Genomic DNA, 21,282 nt, shown 5'->3' on the forward strand with positions numbered 1-21,282 from the left:
CTTGCTATCCTGTGAGATCCTTTACAGCAGACACCTGGTAGGTGGCACTTGAAATTCCCAGGTATTTTACTTGAGCCAAACCTCCCCAGAGCCGCGGAGGAGCTTGCTATTGTAACTGCAGTGTGTTGTTTCCCTGGATAACTCCAGCTGCAGGTTGTTGAAGCTGACAACTTCACCTTATTTAGTTTACTTTGTTTCTGCAGTCAGAACATTCCAAATGTTTCAACTGAATTCTCTGGGTTGATGGAAGTAGAGAGTAAACAGCTCCTTTACGCATCAAGTGTAATAAATGAAGCCATAGGCGGACCCCACGTATGATTTTCTGTTTCTTCTAGTGCAAGGCACTGTAAGCTGCCCTAGTTTCTTAAAACAATACTGCTCCAGTATTCATGTGGAAGCAAAGCTGCAGCTGGAGGATGCCAACCTCCATATGTTCATAGGAGTCCTCGCCAGCCAAGGGCGCTGCCCCATTCCTGCTCCCGGATCCCAGGGACATAAAACATTGTGAGGCCTGGACTTCTCTAGAGTGCCAAAGCAGCACTGTTCCCTTTTGAGTCCATACACTAGAGGCAAAGTCCAGGTTCTGACCCTGGTTCAGGCAACATTGCAGTTAAACAAACAAACGTACTCTAAACCCTCTGAAACATTTCAAATTACCCTATTGTGGGGTTGCGTCAGGTCTCAAGTAAATATGATAAACGATCCTGTTGGCTTTTATCAAATGCCATAATTGAAACTCAACTGAATTAAAACACAACCTATTAGATTCCCGTAGATTCCCAGTTATGCCTTCTTACATTTATTTTGATTCCAATAAGGTATTTTTTAATTCTGCCCACCATTTATTCTGCTAGCAGTGTTTCACAACTAGTCTATCATGTTAGGATTGTGACAAATACCTTGGTTTTCATTACTGGTTTTTAACTAAGAGAGCGAGTGACTCTTCCAGAGATGTTCTTTCATCTCAGAGGGCCAAACTTTGTTCCAGTTTAAGTCTTTTGTAACTAAGTTCAATTGGAGATCAAATCAGAGGAGAATTTGGCTTCAGCCAATTTTTATAACATCAGGTTGTATTACTTTAAAAATAGTTTAGTTGCTCCTTTTATACACTAGAAAGAATCACTCAGATTTCCTTTCAGAATAGAAACTGAAAATGTTTGCTAATGTCTTCAGCATTCTTCCTCTGAAAGCTGGCAGGTAAGAATTTGCTTAATCCAAGCTTGTCCTTTTTTACTTTTCAGACAGAGATACTTATGACAGATCATTAATAATTCAGAAATTGCATTTAATTCCACAGTGCAAATGAAAAATCTCTAATCTCACATTGTGAAATGTAAAAATTGATTTGTTCTGGAATTCTCTAGCTGCCTTTTAACCTTCAGGCAAACATTCAGTATGATGACAGTAATGTGTGTTTTAGACTGTCCAGCAGTGCTTTGCACACATACTTTCACTGTTTGAATTTAATTTTAAAGTGCAATACAACCAGTAAAACCCATAATAAAGCCAGTACAGTCAACTTAGCTGTCTTAAAGCAATATCTTATAAACTAGAATTATTAAGTAACAATTTCAAGCAGACATGACATGAAGTCTTTTCTTTTTCTTTCCTGGGATAAAGCATTATTCAGCAAACACACAGCAGCTCATTAATAATATTACTTCTAAGCCTTTTTTTTTTTTTTTTCTTCCTTAATAGTGAATTATAAGCATAAGCACTTACTGTTATGGCCTGGAATCTTTCTTTCAGCAATTCGGCTTCCTCCATTCTAAAATCAAAAACAGACAAGTAGTGAAGTCAAACAGAATGAGACCATAAGCAAAAAAACCTCCTGGTGGAGCGACAAAAAAAAGCTGAGGTGATTTGATCCAGTTCCAGAGCAGAAAGAGGCAGAATTTTTGACTTGTCAGAAGAGTCCCTGAACAGATGAGCAGATCAGTCCAGACAGACACATGTAATGAGGGTGTGGAGAAGAGGCAGACAAGGAGAGTGCTGGCATGAGTTGACTGACAAGTTGGAACAGTGGAGCACAAGCTCTTTTCCTTCAGGAGCTGCCAACTCTTTGTTTTAATGTGCTCGGTTTGCATGCCACTGCTTCTTTAACTGTTAAATGCCCAAAACAGACTCTTACAGGACCATGGTTGATTTAAACTTTTATTATGTTCCTATTTCTTTTTCCTCTCTTTTTCTATGTTTGTGGTGATAAACAGATATTTAAAACTTATTAAATCTATTTAAACTGATAAAGTTTATTATTTAGATTATTTATCTTATTTCACCAGTATGTTTTAACCTGTTGTAGTGTTAGCATTGTAGATGGCATGGAGTTTTTTTGAGATGGCTGTTTCAATTTAGTTTTGTAGATGAAATTTTTAGAAAGGCTGTATTCATATCTGGAAGAGTTTTAGAACTGCTAACCTGAAGTAAGATAAACTTTAAGCAGCCAGGTCTTTCATTAAACACAAGTGTTAATCTGTGCAATTACTGGTCAGCTATCTGGGACTCAGGGGAAGCTTTGTCTAAGTAAGGATTTCAGGATCATCATTGCAGTTGTTACTGAGATGAATCTAAAATGCTGGTGGCTCTCAGGCTGGATTTTTATTCAGCTGACTTGCTGCAGTCTTCTGCTGAAAACAGCATTCTGTGCCTTAAGGGATGGAGCACATTTTGACCTTTCCATTTACCTGAGTGAAAGTCACCCATCCAAAATCAATCTAGGAAACCTGCAGAACAAGTGGAACTGCCTTAGTAAAATCCAGTTGTGGAAAAAATTGTAAGCAAATCAAACAGCATAAAGGTGTAATGGGAATCTGGAATTCCTTTGTTACCTTCAGTATCACGTAACTTAGGTCTTTGTAAGGACACCAGCAGAAGTGTCAGCATGTTTGGGTTTTTCCTGCTAATTCACTGACATGACTCAACTCAGCAGGATTTGGTTTTGTTTTACATGTTGGTACAGTGACACGAAGCTTAGTGGCAAATCAAGCTCATTATTAGCAAATTCTAAGATGCTACAGAATTGAACACTTGATGGTGAAATTACAGCCTTATTATTCAATAGAAACAAATATTTAATTTCAATTTCCTCCTTTATAGTATGTCATCGCTCCTCCGTATACATGAGCGGATTTTTGTCCTCTGCACTGGGGATTAAGGATTCATTAATGTTTTCTTTGCACTCTGATCCACCCTGAGGTTTTGTTCAAACTTGCAAAGACCCAATTTTTTATTCTCCAGTGAAGAGTTGATTTCTATTTTTTAAATATTAATATGTGCTTTTTTTGGTCAGCACCTGAAATTTTAAAAATTACAATATTAAAGCAAAGGCGAAGTTCAAAGACAAGTATATTGAGGTGTATCAGGAGACAGACTACATGGGAGTTTAAATAAGTTTTGTTTATGGATAAGAGAATAAATTCTACCACCCTGTGAAATCAAATATATTGTTGCTGCAGAAGCCAATAGAGAGACAGTCTTTGTGTTTAAGCTTTCTTAAGTTGGTATAGCCTGCCTTACCAAACACTGAAAAAAAATGAAACCAACTTATTTTACCCTTGTCCTCTGTGAAGTTCATCTTAAATTTTAAGCGTGTATGTGGACTTCAGAATGTTTAAAAAAATATTTAAAGCAGCAAGGGATTAGATCAGAAGTGAGGATGTCTGTTTTGGGTTGGAATCTGTACTCTGAAATAAATGGGATCTACACTCAATGGGTCGGGGAATTAGATCTTTGTTTCAAGATCAAATTAAAATCAATGGGTTTGCATTGCTTAGAATTTTTATAATCTAAAAAATTCTCCTTAATTTATGTTTGAAAATTATTAAAGTGTTTTTAAAAATCCTAGTTGTGGATGTTATATAGTTACAGACTGGAAAAGTATTTAACATGTCTTTCCCCAATCTAAACCAGTAAGCTGAGGTAATCTGAAGAAGGTTTCTAAAATGTTGCTTCTGTTTTTAGGTGACAATAATTAAGAAAGTATTTACAACCCACTTCAAATATTTTAAATTGTTTGAATCAAATATACCCCCTTTCTAGGCAGGATTTGTTGTTCAGTCAATAGGTTGTTTTCCAGTTGTCTTAATCCTATTCTAAATGGGATTTATGTTCCAGAGAAGAAATGGACCAGCTGTCATTTTGTCTGCCTGGTAAGCCTGCCTTACCATTAGGAGTATCCATGGAGTAAAGGTTAGGGCAGTGAATCTGAGCAGCTGTGTTTTCAGTCTGCAGGATTCTTGGAACAAAGTTTCTCAGAACCTGCCTGCCAGCAACACATCCAGAGGAAACTATCTACCTATTCTGCAGCTTTAATAAAAAGTTTGTTTTTCTTTTGGTAGAATAGATTCTCTGAATGATGCAGAAAATGTTTGTGTATCATATAATGAGTCATTCACGTTGGATTTTTTGGCTTCACTTATTTCTTTGTACGTTTCCCTTTTGCACTGTGTGCCTAATTTAGGAATAATAATGAAAATCTACAGCACAAGCTAAGAGAGAGTTCCATTACAAAGCCTTACAGAAAAGGGGGTGGTAATTTAGAAGAATGCAATATCATGAACAAAAATCTAGAAGGACCATAGAAGCACTTTCACAGCTGAAAATGCAAGTACTGTTGTTCATCTCTGGAGCAATGTCTGAGCCCTGGAATGGTCTTCGGAACTGTGGTGGCTTTCCCTGGCCATACTCTACACATAATATCAGCCTCAGTTCTACTCTTGCTCATACTCTTGCTGGGATTTCTTTTGAAGCACATAATTAGCCAACGGTACAGCGAGATATAAATTATTGTAGAACAAACAATTGCCTCTGAGAAGAAACATTACATTAAAGGTAAGGAGAAAGAAGCTTTCACTTTTTCAAAAAGTGAGTTTGAAGTGAATGGAGTTGATTAGATTATTATCAGCTAAAAACATAGCCTGTACTTTCTGGAAAGAGTGGTTACTGAGTTCATGAATTCACATTTTGTTCATCTTAACTAGTTTGATAATTTTGGTTTGTGATGACCTGCCTTTGGTAAATGTGTTTGAAACACAAAAGGCTGTTTTGGACTCAGTACAAAAAGGAATTCTCTATTCTTACAGTGAGCAAATGTACTGCCCTTATGCATTTGTCTACATGTAGACTCTGACAGCAGGAATAGGGAGCAGATAAATTTCATTGAAGGTGTCTCAATACAAAGGTTTACTGCAGCCATCCTGACAGCTGGCCCAAAAGTCTGTTGTCTGGGGTGCCTCAACTGATTGAGAGATAGTCTCTTCTCCAGCTAGAACCATGGTTTTGCATTTTACAGGCAGAAAATAAACCAACCAGAAATAGAAATTTGAAAATCTAAATAAGGCTCATGTCCCTCCATCAAAGTATGCATTTGAAATTATAAAAAAACTATACATTTTAGGATCTTAGAGGAAGTTTATAACAAAATATATGCCAGCTCTTGGGAGGGATTAAATTTTGCTTTGAAAACAAATTTTGGAGAAGTAATGCCCTAGTAGGCAGGTCTTTTAACATAATGAATTTCTTGTGTCCTCTTACTGAAGCCAAACAATATCCAAATATCTCAGATTTATACCATTTTATAAAGTTAAATTCTACTTCATTTACTTGTTTGAGTAGATACACACCCTAAATCTCTGGGAGGAAAAACCTTGGACTATTATATTTCAGTAGGTACTACTCCCTTCCTGTTGCTATTCATAACTATGAATATATTAATTCTTCAAACTCAAACTAAAAAACCCATTATTTGTCATTATCATCAGGTTCTTTTTTAACACATTGATTTTTAAAGTCAAATTTTATGGTACATCTGCTGCTCGGGGATCTTTCAATGCTATGGAGAGGTTTTAGAACGCAGCACAGGCTTAGGTGTCCCTTCTGTGGTAGGGGTGTATCTTATGTTGATAAGATACATTTGAACCCAGCTAAAAGTGCCATTGTGCTAAATATGAACCATCCTTCCAGTATTTTCTAAAATTACACAGTGAAATTTGTTGAAGTATACCGACTATTTTTAGTGAGTTAACCATGTTTTGTATAGCCTTTTCCATGTTCCCAGACTTGTAAGTTCTCAGCCTCGTGTATTTTACGAACTTTTGAATGTGGAAGGCTTTCCATAGCACCTTTATCACTCTGTTGTGTCTCATCTTAAAATCCCTCTTCACGGAATAATTTTAAGCATAATTATTGTGGTGATATCAAATGTGAGACTCTTAATAGAACGTGTTCAAGTGCCCAGATAAGTGATAGGACTGTGTTTTGTGGAAGTTTGGGGGGTTTTTTTCCAGTTTTTTTTTGTTGTTGTTGTTTTTTTAAATGTAAACTGAAACAAGTAAAACCTACAAAGAATCTGAAATACTCAGGATGGGTGCCTTAAACTTGTTGTGGAATGCATTGCTTGCAACCTAGCATTTTCCTGCTGCTGCAGATATGCGCTTCTAAGAATGGGGCAGAGTTTTAAATTGTACCCAGCCAGCTGTGTGGGGAATTTTTAGCAGGGCTTTGAGAACAAGCTTTAGCTATTGCATAGTTTGGTTATGTTTTATTGAGTGAAAACAAACCACCCCATTACCAGGGCCAAATCCTGCAAAAAGTAATAAAACCCAAATAGGTACTGTGATCTCCATAGGAAGGAAACTACATCTCATATTCTTCTGATTCTTATTTTGTGATGCTCTTGGAGAACACAATGAGAAAAGTCGTGGTGTTTGGATCTAAGAGAATTCAGTAAGATGGCAGAGCAAAATTAGGGCCTTGCAGACATATTTTAGTAAACACTTAGGGCCAGGTGTACCAGTGCCGCAGTGCCACAGTACCGAGGGCTGCAGGTGAAAGCCTTAAATGTACAGATCATGTGCTCTAGAAGATGAGCTGAAGTAGGGATTCCTTATGAGAAAAGCTCTTTCTGCAGCTGGAGCTGGGGAGGGTGTGGTGTAGAAGAGGCAGGGACAAGACTGGAGGTGGTGGAGCCATTCAGCAGCCTGTGTGAGTTACATCAGCTGGCTCCCTTCTCCTCAGGCATGGGCAGAGCTCTCACGATGCTCCTCTGAGAAGCTGCCCAACTAGTCTGTGCCTGTAGCCCTGCAGCTCAGACCTGCAAGATGAGATGAACCTTATCTGATAGCTCCCAGCAGAGCAAAGTGGAATTACTGCTTTCTCCTCCCACACTTCCAGCCACATTTTCCTGTCACTTCCCTTCATCTGATTAATCTGTGAAGCAATTATATTTGCTAATCTGTCAGGAAAGTAATTCAAAAGAAAACTTGAAAACAAACCTAAACCCCCAAATCCATGAGAATTCATGTCAGTGGGCTGAATAGGTTCAGTAGGAGATGACAGGAACAGTAGCATTAGGGAGTTAGAAGAACTCTAATTCTGATCAGGAGACAAGCAGCAAGAGGAGAAAGACGTAGGAAATGTGACTTCTGGCAGCAGAGAGATTAACTCAGCCACCTTGCAGGCTTCGGGCTTACCTTACTGAGTGGTCCAGGGACCATGAGAGACCTCATGCTGACATGTACGATAAGCATGTACGCTTAGCTATTTATATGAAGCTTGAAACTGCTGTGAAAACATGATGACTTCAGACTCTGGCAATCCTTCCTGTGCTTCCAGATATTCAGTATCCTCTGCTGTGGGTGGGCAAAAAATATCCCACATACAATTTGTTTTGCGTAAGCCGTTCCAAGTATTAATGGGAAAAAAAAAAACCAAACCAAAAAAAACCAACCTTGATAAGACTATGCAAAACTGTATTGTTAGCTGAGGTGATAAGATTGTTTATGTCAGATGATACATGTTGCAAATACAGGCCTAGTTTCTTCAGTAAAGACCTGTTGTTTTTTGCTGAGGAGTTTGTTATTTGGAAGCAGCAGCTGAGGGAAAACTCAGAGCCTGTCAGTCAGTGAGTGTGTTAATATCAGCTGTCCCCTGTTTGCTCCCAGTGCCAGGGAGGTCATCTCAATAACATGGGGAGGGCTCTGGCTGCCTGACGCCGGCTGTGCCGAGTGCCAAACCGTGCAGCACAGGCAGCTGAACCTGAGGAGTCCTCAGATGCCTGTGACAGTATGTCACCAGCTCGTATTTTTCAACAGATTCAAATATTTCACTGCTGCTGTACACAGCATGGTACATTTACCTAACCCTTTACCTTAGAGTGGTGGTTATTAACTAGGAGCAAAAAAATTTGTATAATAGTTGCTTATTTTTGTCTTGTTTTAATTGTCAGGATTTCAGAACTGTTTCATGGCTACATTTTCTAATCAGAAAGATAATGTTGTTCTTATTTCCACCTGACTCTGAAGTGGATCCTCTTAGTGATATTCTGCTGTTTGCTTGATATTTGCTCATGGTGAAATTTTGTAAGAAGTTTGAACTGATGTACTGGCTCTGTGAGGCTGAAAGGAGACATCCTGCTTCTGTCTCTATATCCCATATTCCCACAGTTAACGTGGCTGGCTGCTCATTCAATCTGCTCACTAAGCTGGCTGAGAACTATCCAAGCTAAAAGATGGCCATTGCTATGCTGATGAGTCAGATCATTGCCTAGGGAAGCTGATGAGTGCCAGAATGTGGTAAAGAGAGAGGATAGAAGGTAAAACTGTGGCTACTGGAAAACCCAAAGGAGGAGGAAAGAGCAATGGAAGAGGAGGGACGTGTAGGAAGAAAGGGAAAGTGATGGTAAACTGTTAGATAAAGTAAGCTGTTAAATGCAAATTTACATTTACAGACTGTGTAACACAATGTGTGGAAACTCTCTTTTTTCCTTTTCTTTCCCCCTGGAGGCTGAATAGGCCTTTGAAGCACTTTTGTCAGATCAAAGATATCTTTTTACCATTCATGAATGCAAGCAATAATCTGGTTGTATGATAGAATATTTTGGGGACTATAAAATTTCTTTTCTAGTCATAACTCCTTAAGATGTGAATGGGCTCATTACCCAGTGATTTAAGGAGAGCCAAGCAAATCTGCATGTGATGGCACTGCTTCATTAGGTATCATTTCTGAAGAGTGTCTTTGCAAATTTCTCTGCAGCCTGGCAAGTAGGACCTGTAGTTGGTTTGGAGATCCATTATGGTCTTCATAGATTTCTTGCCATCCTAATGCACTTAGAGACTGATGGCCTGCAAAGGCTGGAGTTAAATACTATTTTAATAACCTATTTTAACAAAATCTTTGAAAACTTGGAAATTCCACTGTGTATAGCCTGTAGGTGAAATGACTATTTGAAAAGGGTTTGATGCATTGTGTTAATCTAGAAAAGGGGCCTGTCAGGTAATTTCCCATTTCACCAAGTATTATAATAGCCTGCTGCCAAATGGATCTAGCTGTATTGTCAGACATATAGCTGATGCAGTTACAAGACATTAAGAAACCTGTTCTTGGGGTTTGAATTAGAAATTTAATTCACATTTCTTGCTTATAATCACACTGAGTTGGACACAATGTTGGCATATGAAAAAAATCAGGAACCCTACAACCACTCTAGTTACTAAACACCTATCATCCTCTAATTTTGTTGGTCTGTTCTCTCATTTTGGCTAACGCAGCTCAGGACTGTAATCAAAAGTTATCTTTATGTCATGACTGCTCAGTGTTTGTATGACAAGTTTTATATTCTCGGTTTCCAGTGGGCTGTCATTAATGGGAGAAGAACCAAAACGTGAGTAGCAGGCACAGCAATCTGTCCTCCCAGTGAAGGAACACCACATATCAGTGTAAGTAGTGTCAATACCTTTTCACATAGTCTACATTTCAAAAACCAGTAGAAGTTAATAATGAATTTATTTATATGCGTATATTCTTTTCTGCTGAGATTTAGGAACATTCTTTATGGAAATACCCTTTCTCCAATTGTATGAAATAATTGGTCTGCCCATATTAATACTTGATTCTCTTAGGAGACAGCCACCTAGATTAGTATTGCTTGGAATTTTTACCATGAATCTCAGTAATTGTTGCACTGGTTTGTTGTTGATTTGTTTAATGCCGTAGCTCAGAAATGGAAAAGCTAAAGCTAGATGGATCAAAAACTTTAATAACAGCAATGTAGACCTCCAGCTGGAAGAGGGAGGCACATTGGGGAACCTGATGATCTGTCTGAAGGGAATGGGACCTTAAACACAGCTGAGGGATCAGCTCTCTCTAGTTCTAAGAAATATCCCACATCAATGTATTCTGAAGTGATTCTTTTCACGAGTTTAAATGTATGGAATGTATTTCATGATTGACAGTTTCACTTCATATGTGTCATATCTAGATAATTTAATGCCTTTTAAACAAATAGGCATATTTCTTATATACCCTTCTAGTCTCTCATTAATTTAATAATCTGTAAATATTTCAATAAAATACTGACAGGCCATGGATTCAGGTTTCTATTTTGAATACTTGTTGTATCATGGTTGGTTATAAAAATGAAATGAATTTGCATTTTTAAGAGTATCCCTCTACCACAACAAATTGAAAAACTTCTGTAAATAAGAGATCTCTTGGGAGATGGCAGTTCTTGGCAAAGACAGTGAGCTTTAGTAACCATTTGACTTCAGGGAAAAAAACTCCTGTTACTGGGAGATCTGATCATTGGCTTTCTGCAGCTAGCTGAAACAATTCCATAAGATATGTGCTTTAGTTCTCAAGAAGTGAAATACAGATTAGCAAAGGAGACATTTCCACACATTATGACCACAGCTTCTATCTCTGATTAGGTTAGTTTCTCTGGGTTCAGATAGTGACTCAGGGACTTGACCTGACAAATAGTTCTGTTGGGGGTTTTCAGAGCTGTGTGAGTGTCCTGTACTGGCACTAATGGGGTTTTCCAGAGCTGATCCAACACTGCAGCTGCGTGCTGCCATATGCAAATTAGCAATTAGAATTGGCAGTGCTGGTAGTGGAATGGGTCTCTTTGGTGGCTCCCACTAGGGGCTTCAAAATAAAGTAACTCTTCCTCCAGATCCTTATTCCTTTGACTGCAAACCTTTTTCTTAATTGCTTTACAATTATGGTATCTTCAGCAGAACTGATTGCAATACCTCAGGTTCTGGCTTGTACTTTCTCCAAACTGGTAATGCCTGCTTTCCAAAAACCCTTGTGAGAGCCTCAACCCCTTCCACCTCCTCCTACTTCAGCTAGACATTATCCTAATCTTCAGTCTTTCTCCTATCCTCTATTAATCCCATAAACCCTGAGCAAATCTGCCTACCTCTGTCAGTATTTGATGAAGAAGGTCCAGGGTGACAGCCCTGTGTGCACTGTCTGCACTGACAGGCTGCAAGAAACTGACCACAGCTTGAATCTCTCCATTTAATTGTCCCCAACAAGCAGTTAGGAAATCCACAGAGCAGCTCTAAGTGCTCATAAGACCTGAAAATGTTTTTTACATACTGGTCCTTTTAATTTTGTTGTGTATAATGCTTGTAGTGTAGGACTGTCTTTGAGTTAGTGAAAATCTAAATGCCAGATGTGAAAACAACATGAATAATACAGGAAGTGGTGTATAGGTCAGATTTTGAAAGATCATGAGCAAGTGGGATTCTAACCTGGTTACATGGAGATTTCCATCAGAAAAACACCATGGCTGTTGATTCTTCTTGCTTCTCTCGCAGAAAATTACTTTAAATTCTCTAATTAACTTTTTCTTGAATGTACTTATGCACTTGTGATTTTCTAATTCTTGGACATAAAAGCTCTCTGTAGCAGAGCTTGTCAAAACCATTTGATATAAAAGGCTAGAAACTTACACAAATCCTCCTCTGCTAAAACCATGTCTTGGAATTCTTTTTTCTGTTTCATCCCCCCCCTCCCCCCCCTTTAAATGCTATTTACATCCTGTCAATGAATCCTAAAATAGTTAGATCCTACAATTTATTTTCCTACATTGTCATTTTAGTTGTATTTTCTAAATTTAGTTTTGACCTTAATTTCCTTATTTTTCCTGAACATTTGAGTTGTTTGTCAATAAACTTTTACCTGATTTACAGGAATACTCCTAGCTACTGAGGACAACGACTAATCCCTCTAATTTTCAGTTTACCTCTATTATCTAGAAACTCTCATTTTCAAAAACAGAAGTGGGATAGGAATTAGTTTAATGCTTTTGTTTGTACAACTTTGATTATTTAATTATATTGTCACTTAATCATTCGAAATAATTAGATCCTCCTGGGCAGTAAAAAGGTTTACAATAATTTATGAACAAGGTGCAATCTCTTTCCATGTTAATAAAGTTTCAGATTTGTCACGCATTCTGGAACTACAGGCTAAATTAGTACTATGCCTGGATTAATTTCAGCACTTCAGAAGTTTACAGAGAGTCTCTGATGGCTTCTGCCTCCAATCTGTTTAATGACAAAACAGATTTGCTAAAAAAGGCTGTTGGGCTTTTTTTCTTTCAAACTCTGGTTCACAAGGCCCATATCAATAACAGAGCCTTATGTAGGAATAGCTGAAGATTTCTATTTTCCTTCACGCTTCTGCCCATCATGAAGGTTCTTCCTTAGCAGTGTTTCATACTTTTTCACTGGCAATAATGCCTGAATGTCGCAAACAGATCTTTGCTGCGGCCCTCTCCAGTACAGAAATCACAAACTGCTCTATATGTGTTTTGTAGATCTAAGAAAATGAATCTTATTTCTTTTTGTTGAGGCTCACACATGTAAGAATACTATCAAAAGCAGGGCTGTCTTTTCAGAAGGGATGAGATTCCTCAGATTAAGGCATGCCCTGACACCTCAATATTCTGAGGAGAGTTTGGGAGTCATACTGAATCCTCAGATGAATATTAACTCTGATAGAAAACCTGTAGCTAGAATGGCTAATGTTCTAAAGAGTTTGAGAGTTTCTCTGATTTGAGTATGAGTGCAGCTGTTGTGGGGAATAGATTGTCCAATCTGGCTGGAAATATTTCAAGAGAGATGCTGAAATCTGACTGGAATGTTATGAGAAGAATAGTAGGAGAATTTAACAGAAAGTATGTTCTACAAAATGAGTATAACTTATTAAATAGAAAGTTAATTGGTTCTTCAGGAAGACACAGTTTCTTACTGATGGAAATTTGACAGTAAAAAGAAAAATGATAGAAAAATTCAGTGACTGTATGTTGAAAGGTGAAATTACTGCATGCAAGAAGAGATTTTTAGGAGGGACAGTAATTCCAGGGCAGTGACAAAAGCAAACTGATGAAACCTATCACAAAACCTGAGAATGTTCTTAGCATGCTCAGGAAAGTGACTAATTCTATGATACAAAAATGGCTTTATCAAATGCAATTTAAAAAGAGTTCTTATTGATATTTTTCCAATTTCCTTTTGACTTTTCACATCTCCTGAAGAAATTCTTGAAAATTTTAACAGTTCAGAATCTACCCTATTTGTCCTGGATAGATGGTTATTTTGGCTGTCAGTACTATAATATCATCTACAGTCCTATTGTACCAGTTACAGAATGTGTTTACAAGACATGTGACAGTTGCTGCTGGATCCACTTGCTTGCAGCCTTCCTTTTGGAGCTTTGTACATTTTAAGCAGTAACCTGTTATAACCCAGAACCAGTGATTTTCAAACAGGGACTGAATTTGCCATTCTTTTTGGTGTCATGAATCAAGAATTGTGAATATAAAGATATCTTTTCATGAGCCAAGGCAAATTGTGAATGAATCTATGTAAGTGAGGAAAATCAGCCCTGCTTCTCTGTGTATTTCCTGCTTCCCATCTGACAGATGGGCAGAATGGTGCTTTCCTAACTCCCAGACAAGTGTGCCACGGTTGAATATGAACTGTTCCTACCACAGCCACTTAGATGATTGAATTTGGAATGTACCTTAAATGATGGTCAGTCATTTAGTAAAAATAAATATTGGGAAAAAAATCACTTTGAACGGCCTTTTGATTTATAGATGTCCATGCAAAATAACAATTGCAACCAGCCATAGTAATTAATAATGGAATACTGCCAAAATTGTGCTACCAGAATCCAGGCCAGTCCAGCCCAGAAGAGAATGGAATCATCTGCTTGATTTTTGTTGTAAACCCCAGGACTCATAAGCAAGTGCTCACCATGAAGTATAAGCTGCCTGTGTTTCAAAGGATGTCTCTGTTGTAATTTGTTTCTGTTGAAATAGGCCTCTGTGCCTTACTGGTCTCCAGAACTTTACCTTTTAACAAATTATTTTGGATGGCATGGACCCAGCAGCAGACTAATGTACTGTAGTCATCATTAGCAAATGTGCTTTGCCCTTGAACATCTCCTATGCTAATCATTTTATGCCATTGCCATCCTTTTCCAGGAGTAGCTGCCCTTGCTAAAAGCAGCCTGGCCCTGTCGATCTGCCAGGGGGAGGTCCTGTCATGTGATTTAGTTCCCCTCAAAAAAAGTCTGTGTGCGGCTTGGCTGACTTCTCAGTTCGTTGCATGCTGACACTGAGTGTAGCAGGCTGACTGTCTTCACAGAGGACTATAGTTCAGCTGATCTGAGAGGTATTTTCCAACCCTGAATGACTCTATGATCTCATCTGCTGCCCTTTCTAAATGAGCAACCAGACTGATGTCATGTGTTAACAGATGAGGGTGCTGGGTTTGGTGATGAGGCCTGCATATTACTTAAATGTGTATCCAGAATGTAAAATCCATAAATGTTCTTCTTACATGTGTACCTCTATAAATTAAATATCTGAGTTCCTTCACTCAGAGCTCTGACCACTGACAGAATGCAGTCTGTGCAGGCTTTTACCACCGGGGTTGCATATTGTGGTGCAGTCATGCCTGGGCGTTGTAGAAACATTTGGGCACACAGTGGTGCAGTGGTGAGAAACTAAGAAAGTGAAAGGGGTCTTCATAAAAGCCTTGGCTTTGAATCTGTGATACCTTGTATGTGCTACCTTTTCTGATAATGTTAGAGACCTTATCAATACCAGGTGTGCTGTTAGAAAACATGTTTAATGTCCTTTAAATAGCATAACACGATTCAATGTTTACTGTGAACAAAGCTCACATAAAACTAACTGAAATTACTTAGCCTTCTACCCTCTTAGCTTTAGCTATAACTAGATAACTCCTTTTCCAACTCAGCTGTCTGCATTTATTCTAGGCAGTAGCCTAGCTTAGGGTGTTTATGGTGGTTTTTCCTTATGGTACCTTCCAGTTTGGGATAGATGCAGAACATTTCACTACCTGAAAAGTTACAAAATTTAATGGGAAGGGTAGAGCATAGTATATGGTCCCAAATATTTTATGTGATCCCAAACACATAAAATATGAGAGTAAACTGACTTTTCTGTTGAATAGTCATTGGTAGCGGGACATTTCTCTGGTCTGTAGTATTAAGAATGAGCAAGGTGAGGGGAGAATTAAACCTCAGAAAGCGTATTTCAGACCAGAAGAGGAAAAAATTAGGAAAGCATACAGGAAGCCTGCTACTGGCTTTTGATTTGGTTTCATTTTATTTGCAGTACTGTTCCATGTCAATGGCTAACTTATAGATGTACTTTAACACCTCTGGAAACACTCAAATAGATCATGCTTGAACTTCTGGAAGACATCTAATTGTAACTGGAACCTCAAAAACACAAAAACCAGAATATCGTGAGGTTCAGAGATCACGATGAACACTAGGAAAAAGTTAACTGATACACGAGAAAGTAAGTTGCTGAAGAGACAGTTTCATGATCTATAGTTTGGCCTTTTGTCTGGCCTTCATCAGGTACATAATAACAAAGCTTGAAAGCTGTTTGATCAGCAGTTCAGCTCCCACACTAGGAATGAGGCAGGGCTTGCTCAGCTGATACCTCATTCTGACAAAGAAATTGAGTTACAGGAGGGACATAGAGCAGGAGTTGGTGTGGCGTCAGTAAAAAGAGTAGTAGAGTAAACTTCTATCAACCACTGTTTGCAGGAGAAGTAAGAGCATGGACAGGTTAACCAACAGCACATCTAGTATTACTCGTTCAGCTGCAGCAAAGGAAGCACTTTCAAAAAAAGGAGACACAGAAACTGACGTTCCTCCTGGGATAAACCTGCCAGGGCTTGTAGAGCTTGGCTGTTGGTGGTGGGTGGGGAGATTCTAGACATGTTCTGTCAAACTCTGGCATCCTCACTGCCTATGGAAAAGGGCTGTGTTGTCTTCTGGCAGGTAAATGTGGGATGACACAGTAGCTGTGTGGAAACAACATAGTAACACAATCATCAGATCACATGAAACTCATCGAGAGCGGAAAGACACTGCTTGAGATGGCATCTAATGTAAGAGAGAGCTCTTCCTCTTTTGAAGTCCTGATGTGATGATGGTTCTTTCTGAAAGTACCAGCAGTCCCCTTTGCTTTCTATACTGGATTAAACTAATATCGCCAAGGAAGAGTCCGTGGGTGCTTTACACCATGACTCTGTCAGCCATTTGGGTACTAGCACACACTTCACAGTGTCTGATAGTGATCCTTCCAGCCTGCAGCATGCGGAAATTGTTATTAACAACTCAATGTGTCTAGGACTTAAATACATGGAACTTAAAACTTATGAAGCCTCAATTTACAGAGCCTGACTCTCTGCGTCTGTTCACCAGTTCCCACCAGTTCCCAGTCTAAGTTCCTAAAACTGATGTGAAACCTTCAATTTTCTGTCAACAATGAACAGAATCAGGTCTATTTGTGAGGAGCTTTGGGTCCTGTCAAGCAGCATGAAGTTCCAAAGAGCTTTAGTCCTCTGAGGTTCAGCACAAAGTTCGCTCCTGGGGTTTGGGGCAGTGGGGGAGTAGTTTAATTATTTGTAGAGATCAAATTTATTAAAGAAGGTTCTGGCTGTGCAATGTAATTTCTTTTTAACATCCATTGGGATATTGCAAGCTTGGGTTGGTGGAGGGGCCAGCCAAAAAGTTTAGCACCTCATCTGCACTAAGGTAGTTAGCCAAAGGAACATTACTCTTGCAGTGCTCAAAATCGCCTGGAAAGCTAGAAGTAATATTCAATGACATGCTTAAGGTGGTTTTTGGCTCATTCATAGACTGTAGGGGATAGTTTTCTAAAACAACGTTTCTTGTGAATGCCTTTGTAAAAACACATGCAAATACAATCTTCAGTCCCCCAGCATTGACTTCGTAAGGAACATTATCGTTGTCTTCTATTTTGAGAGATGTTCTAGAGTTATGCTGGGAGACATAACCTGGATTCAGCCTCTACTTGGAAGCCCTGAAAAGCTCTGGGTAGATGGGAGTTAATCTCCTTTCTGCAATTTTTCTTACCTCAAGAAGGTAATTTCTGTGTACTTTGTGAATGTCTTGAAAAGTGTTTATTTTTAAAAAACAGTTCTTGAACTTCAAGCAAAAACACCACTTTGGGAATGGACTCTCTCCATCTTTATGCTCAATTTTGCATGGATCACAATGCAAATACCAAAACATCCATTACTAGTTTAAGCATCTCTGAATTCTAATTCTTGAGTAATATGTTGATTGAGTTTAGTTAGGTTTCGCTATCCAAAACAATGTCTTGAAATAAAAGGATTAATTAGAAAAAAGTCTCATCTTGTTGTAAAGAATTTGCTGACTCTTTTGGACTCGATTGAGCAATCCCAGGGCATAGTAATCTCTTCGATGCAGGAGCTGAGGAGGTGAAGAGCATCTATAAATTAAGCATTTGTTGTTCAAAACATATAATTACAAAATCTGTCTGGGCAGATTCAAGTTCATGCTTGTTGCCTGGAGACAGAGAATATGGGAAATGACAGCTAAGTATTAAGTCTATAGAGGACTGTTTGGGCAGGGGGCAAATACACAAAACAAATTGCATAGAAGTGCTTCAGTATATTGAAATACCCTGCTGTGCAATTGGAAGTTTCTGCCAAAAAGCTCTTTTGAGAACATAAATCTTTTATTTCTAGTAGCAGCAGCATTGACAAATGACAGTCAAGACATACATCATCCTGGGTATTATGTAGTCAGCTGGGAGCTCTATGCTTGCTGTATGAGGAGGAAAGAAAATAAGATTACCCTGGCATTTCCTGAGCCTTTTGGGTTTTGTTTTTTGGCTAGTCAGCCATTACCAAAACAAACAGGGCCAAATTCATTCTTTGGGTATCTTTGAAGTCAGAGGAGTTATAACTGTACTAAGTCTTAGTACACTTCTTAGTGTAAAGACCGTACTGAATCTCACAGGAGAATCCCCTTTTCAGAGCTCTTCTTTAATGGTTGCAGTGTTTTGCATGGCTTTTCATTATTCATGATGAGTCATGCTGCCGCCTGTTCAAAAGATGCATTTGCAAAGAAGTGGCTTTGCCTTTTCTCAGTTTTCAGTGAAACATGAAAAAAATCTCATGAAACAATTAAGGATCATGCCGAGGCCCATCAGTGTGCTGTGGGAAAATTAGGAGATGGGTCAGCTAGGGTGAAAGGCATTTCTGTGAAATGTTTTGTTTCTACCATTGCATCTAAAGGTCTCTTGGTGCCCAAAAGACTTAATAGGGTTCCTTTTGCTCTTTGATTGCTGTGTCTTTACCTCATCTTCTCTGAGGTGTGTAAAAAGTCATGGTAGGCCTGGAGTCTTTACAATCTTTCACCTAGGTTGCAGTCAAGGTTACTAGCAGGGAAAAATATTTGTTCTCTTTTCCCCTAACTTTTAATGTAGGGACTTATTTTATCTATATCATACATACTGATACAAAAAGTTGTGGAAGGTTTTTCCATAAACGTTTGTGTGATCCCACTAGGAAGAGCATAATCCATGTTCAGATTTTTTTTCCACTGGCTTCCTTGTATCCCTTGTGATGGCTTTTTTCTTGGGGAATTGTTTTTTCTGTACCTGTTAATCCCCATGGTAGTTTTCCCCAATGCCCCAACTTTAGCATCATGTTATAATGATTTCAACAGGACTGACTCACATCTCTTGCAACCTTGAGCAAGTTGCAAATACTTGGCATTCCAGTTTATGTAGCAGACAAATACTTGCCTTCAAGGACTTGCTTCTGGGAGTCCATCACAGTGAAACTAATGGACAAGCCCAGGCTTGGAGACAAATGTTTGTTAATTTTCCTACTTTATTCTCTCTAATGTAACATCTGCTGTATTTTTCAGTTTGCTGTATGCTCAGCTAGCACTGCCAACACTGGCTGTTTCCAGACTAATGGAAACTTCCTTCTGAGTGAAGTAGGCTGCAATGCCATCTATTTGAAAATGGAAAATATCTGTAATCTTTACGTACAAAGATCTTACCATAAATATAGAAACAAAGCACTGTTCATGCCCAGATCTCAAGTATATCTGAAATAGCTGTGAGCTGGAAAAATGTTTGGCAATGTGAAGGAAGATGAGTGCTCTAAACATCTCATTATGAAATGTAAAAAGTTATTATTACATTTTGCTTTTGAGCTCCCTATTCCCAAAGGATGGCCTTTTGAAAAAGGAAATGTGGCAAACAGGAACAGAAGGCACTTAAGTACAAGCACAACTGTAGCCTGAATTGTTGGCTTGGTCTTATCCCATTCTAGATAGAGGAATTGAAGGTGAATGGATTCACACCCAAATTCCATTGTAGTCATCACCAGTAACTTTAGAACTGAGCTCAAGGACCATGTTAAATGCGAGGATCTGAGCCTTTGTCCTGATGTACTTTTAGTTGATTGATCCTTTTCTATAATTGGGAGTGGGTCAGGTTTTATGGGTGCATTCACAGTGACAGAGAGGTCTGTAACCTACTGAAGGGAAGTCTTGTGTAATTTTTTTGACAGGGATTCAGGATCCTACAAATCTGGCCTTTTATGTTCTCAAGGCAGCATTTTCAGGCCTTCCAAAAAAAGCACAACTAGTGTTTATTCCTTTTCTGTAATTTGCAGCTGGAGTTGCACAGTATTTTGTTCAGGGTAGAAAATGCTGCTATCTTGAGTTTTTTCTCAGATTAACCTACTGTATGGAATAACTGTATATTTAAGGCAGTTTTGCACAATTAAAAATAGAACTACACAAATAAAACTGTAAGTAAATGGACATGTAGAAAATATTCCAACTTTCTGTAACAAACTTTAAATAGATCAGATTTCATTGTTAACTATTAAGATATTGTGATCTCCCTGCCTCAAAATCAGATTAGGAAATGGATTGTTAACTGAATATTAATTGTTTATGTCTATATATTACAGAGGGAGCCTTACTTTTCTGTAGCTTTCATGTGGCATTTGCCAGAAAAGCACAAGTAAAAATACCAGCAAGAAGTCCTGTTTCATATAAGTTTATTTGCATATTTATATAGACTATGTTATTGCTAGAAACGGTTGCTTTGTAGGAATAGTGTGTCATCCATCACTTGGTGTCTGGACCCCAGCAGACATTTTGAGAAGGAACTGCCAGTAGCTTCTGTGTGTTTGTTTTCATAAGAAAATTCCTTGGCAGGCCTGTGAAGTGTTTGCTGTGTCAATGGTCTCTCCAACGTCTTTCTTATATGTGTTAATTGCCCAAAATTTGCTTTGGTATTTTTTCAGGGGTTATATTGTAGACTGAAAGTAAATACAGTTTTATAAAGTAAACCTGGAAAAATTAATCTCTTGTTCCCTAATTTTATTTGTTCACATGTCTATGTTGACTAGTTCAATCAATGCCTGGCTCATCCAAAATAGAAAATCACACATGAATTTGAGAATTAAGCTATCAGCATAGCACCACTGAGTCAACTTATACCTCAGTGAATCCATAATGAGATATTTTAACCTGTTTGCACTGCTTGACACACTAAATATTAGACTAATAATATTACCATCTACTAAGCATGAGTCCTTCCCAAGGTGGGAATATTCCTTATCAAATCTGGATAATCTTTCCGTTGAAATCTCTCTCAGGCAACAGACGGAGTGAGACTCTCTCTAGCTAAAGGCTAATAGGTAAATGGTGCTCACTGATGGCTTCCCTTTCACACTCACTGCCTGCCATCAATCTCCAGGAAACCTGGCTCTTGGAACCTCCTTTGTAATCAGTATGGGCAAAGGTACTTCAAGGTGTGCAGGAATTAAAAGGAATAGGAGAAGTGTGTTGGCTTAAGTGTAAGCAGAGGAATACTTTCTGTAATTATGATAAGTGAAGGTTTGGTGCTACATGGAGAGAACGATAGGTAGAAAAAACCCTATAGCCACACCCTTGTAGTGTTTGCTAGGAGTCACCTTGTCCTTTGGCACACATGGTAATGCATAATACTGGAGAATCTGACACTGTATTTCCTTTGCAGATTGTGAAATCCTATTGGAATTTCAAAACTTGAAATAGAAGTATCTCTCACGTTGTGATCATGTTCAGTGAATACCAGTTTACTCTGATTCAAATGCT

The 21,282-nt window shown here is 38.5% G+C and overlaps 1 protein-coding gene across 2 annotated transcripts in view; it reads right to left on the reverse strand.

Annotated features, from left to right (window-relative positions):
* PALMD (palmdelphin) overlaps positions 1 to 21,282 on the reverse strand; it is a 47,540-nt gene that overhangs the window by 23,325 nt on the left and 2,933 nt on the right. The window contains exons 1-2 of one of the 2 annotated variants that reach the window (XM_066192384.1): positions 7,470 to 7,601; positions 1,723 to 1,768 (exon numbers count right to left, since the gene is read on the reverse strand). In XM_066192384.1, the coding sequence (XP_066048481.1) occupies positions 1,723 to 1,767 (45 nt within the window). In that variant the 5' untranslated portion in view covers position 1,768; positions 7,470 to 7,601. Of the gene's footprint in view, positions 1 to 1,722; positions 1,769 to 7,469; positions 7,602 to 21,282 lie in introns of those variants that run through there. The other variant, XM_066192383.1, reaches the window with a different exon arrangement.

This window comes from Chamaea fasciata, unplaced genomic scaffold, assembly GCF_029207755.1.
Source record: "Chamaea fasciata isolate MVZ Bird 193981 ecotype frontalis unplaced genomic scaffold, bChaFas1.0.hap1 SCAF_10, whole genome shotgun sequence".
Lineage (NCBI taxonomy): Eukaryota > Metazoa > Chordata > Aves > Passeriformes > Sylviidae > Chamaea > Chamaea fasciata.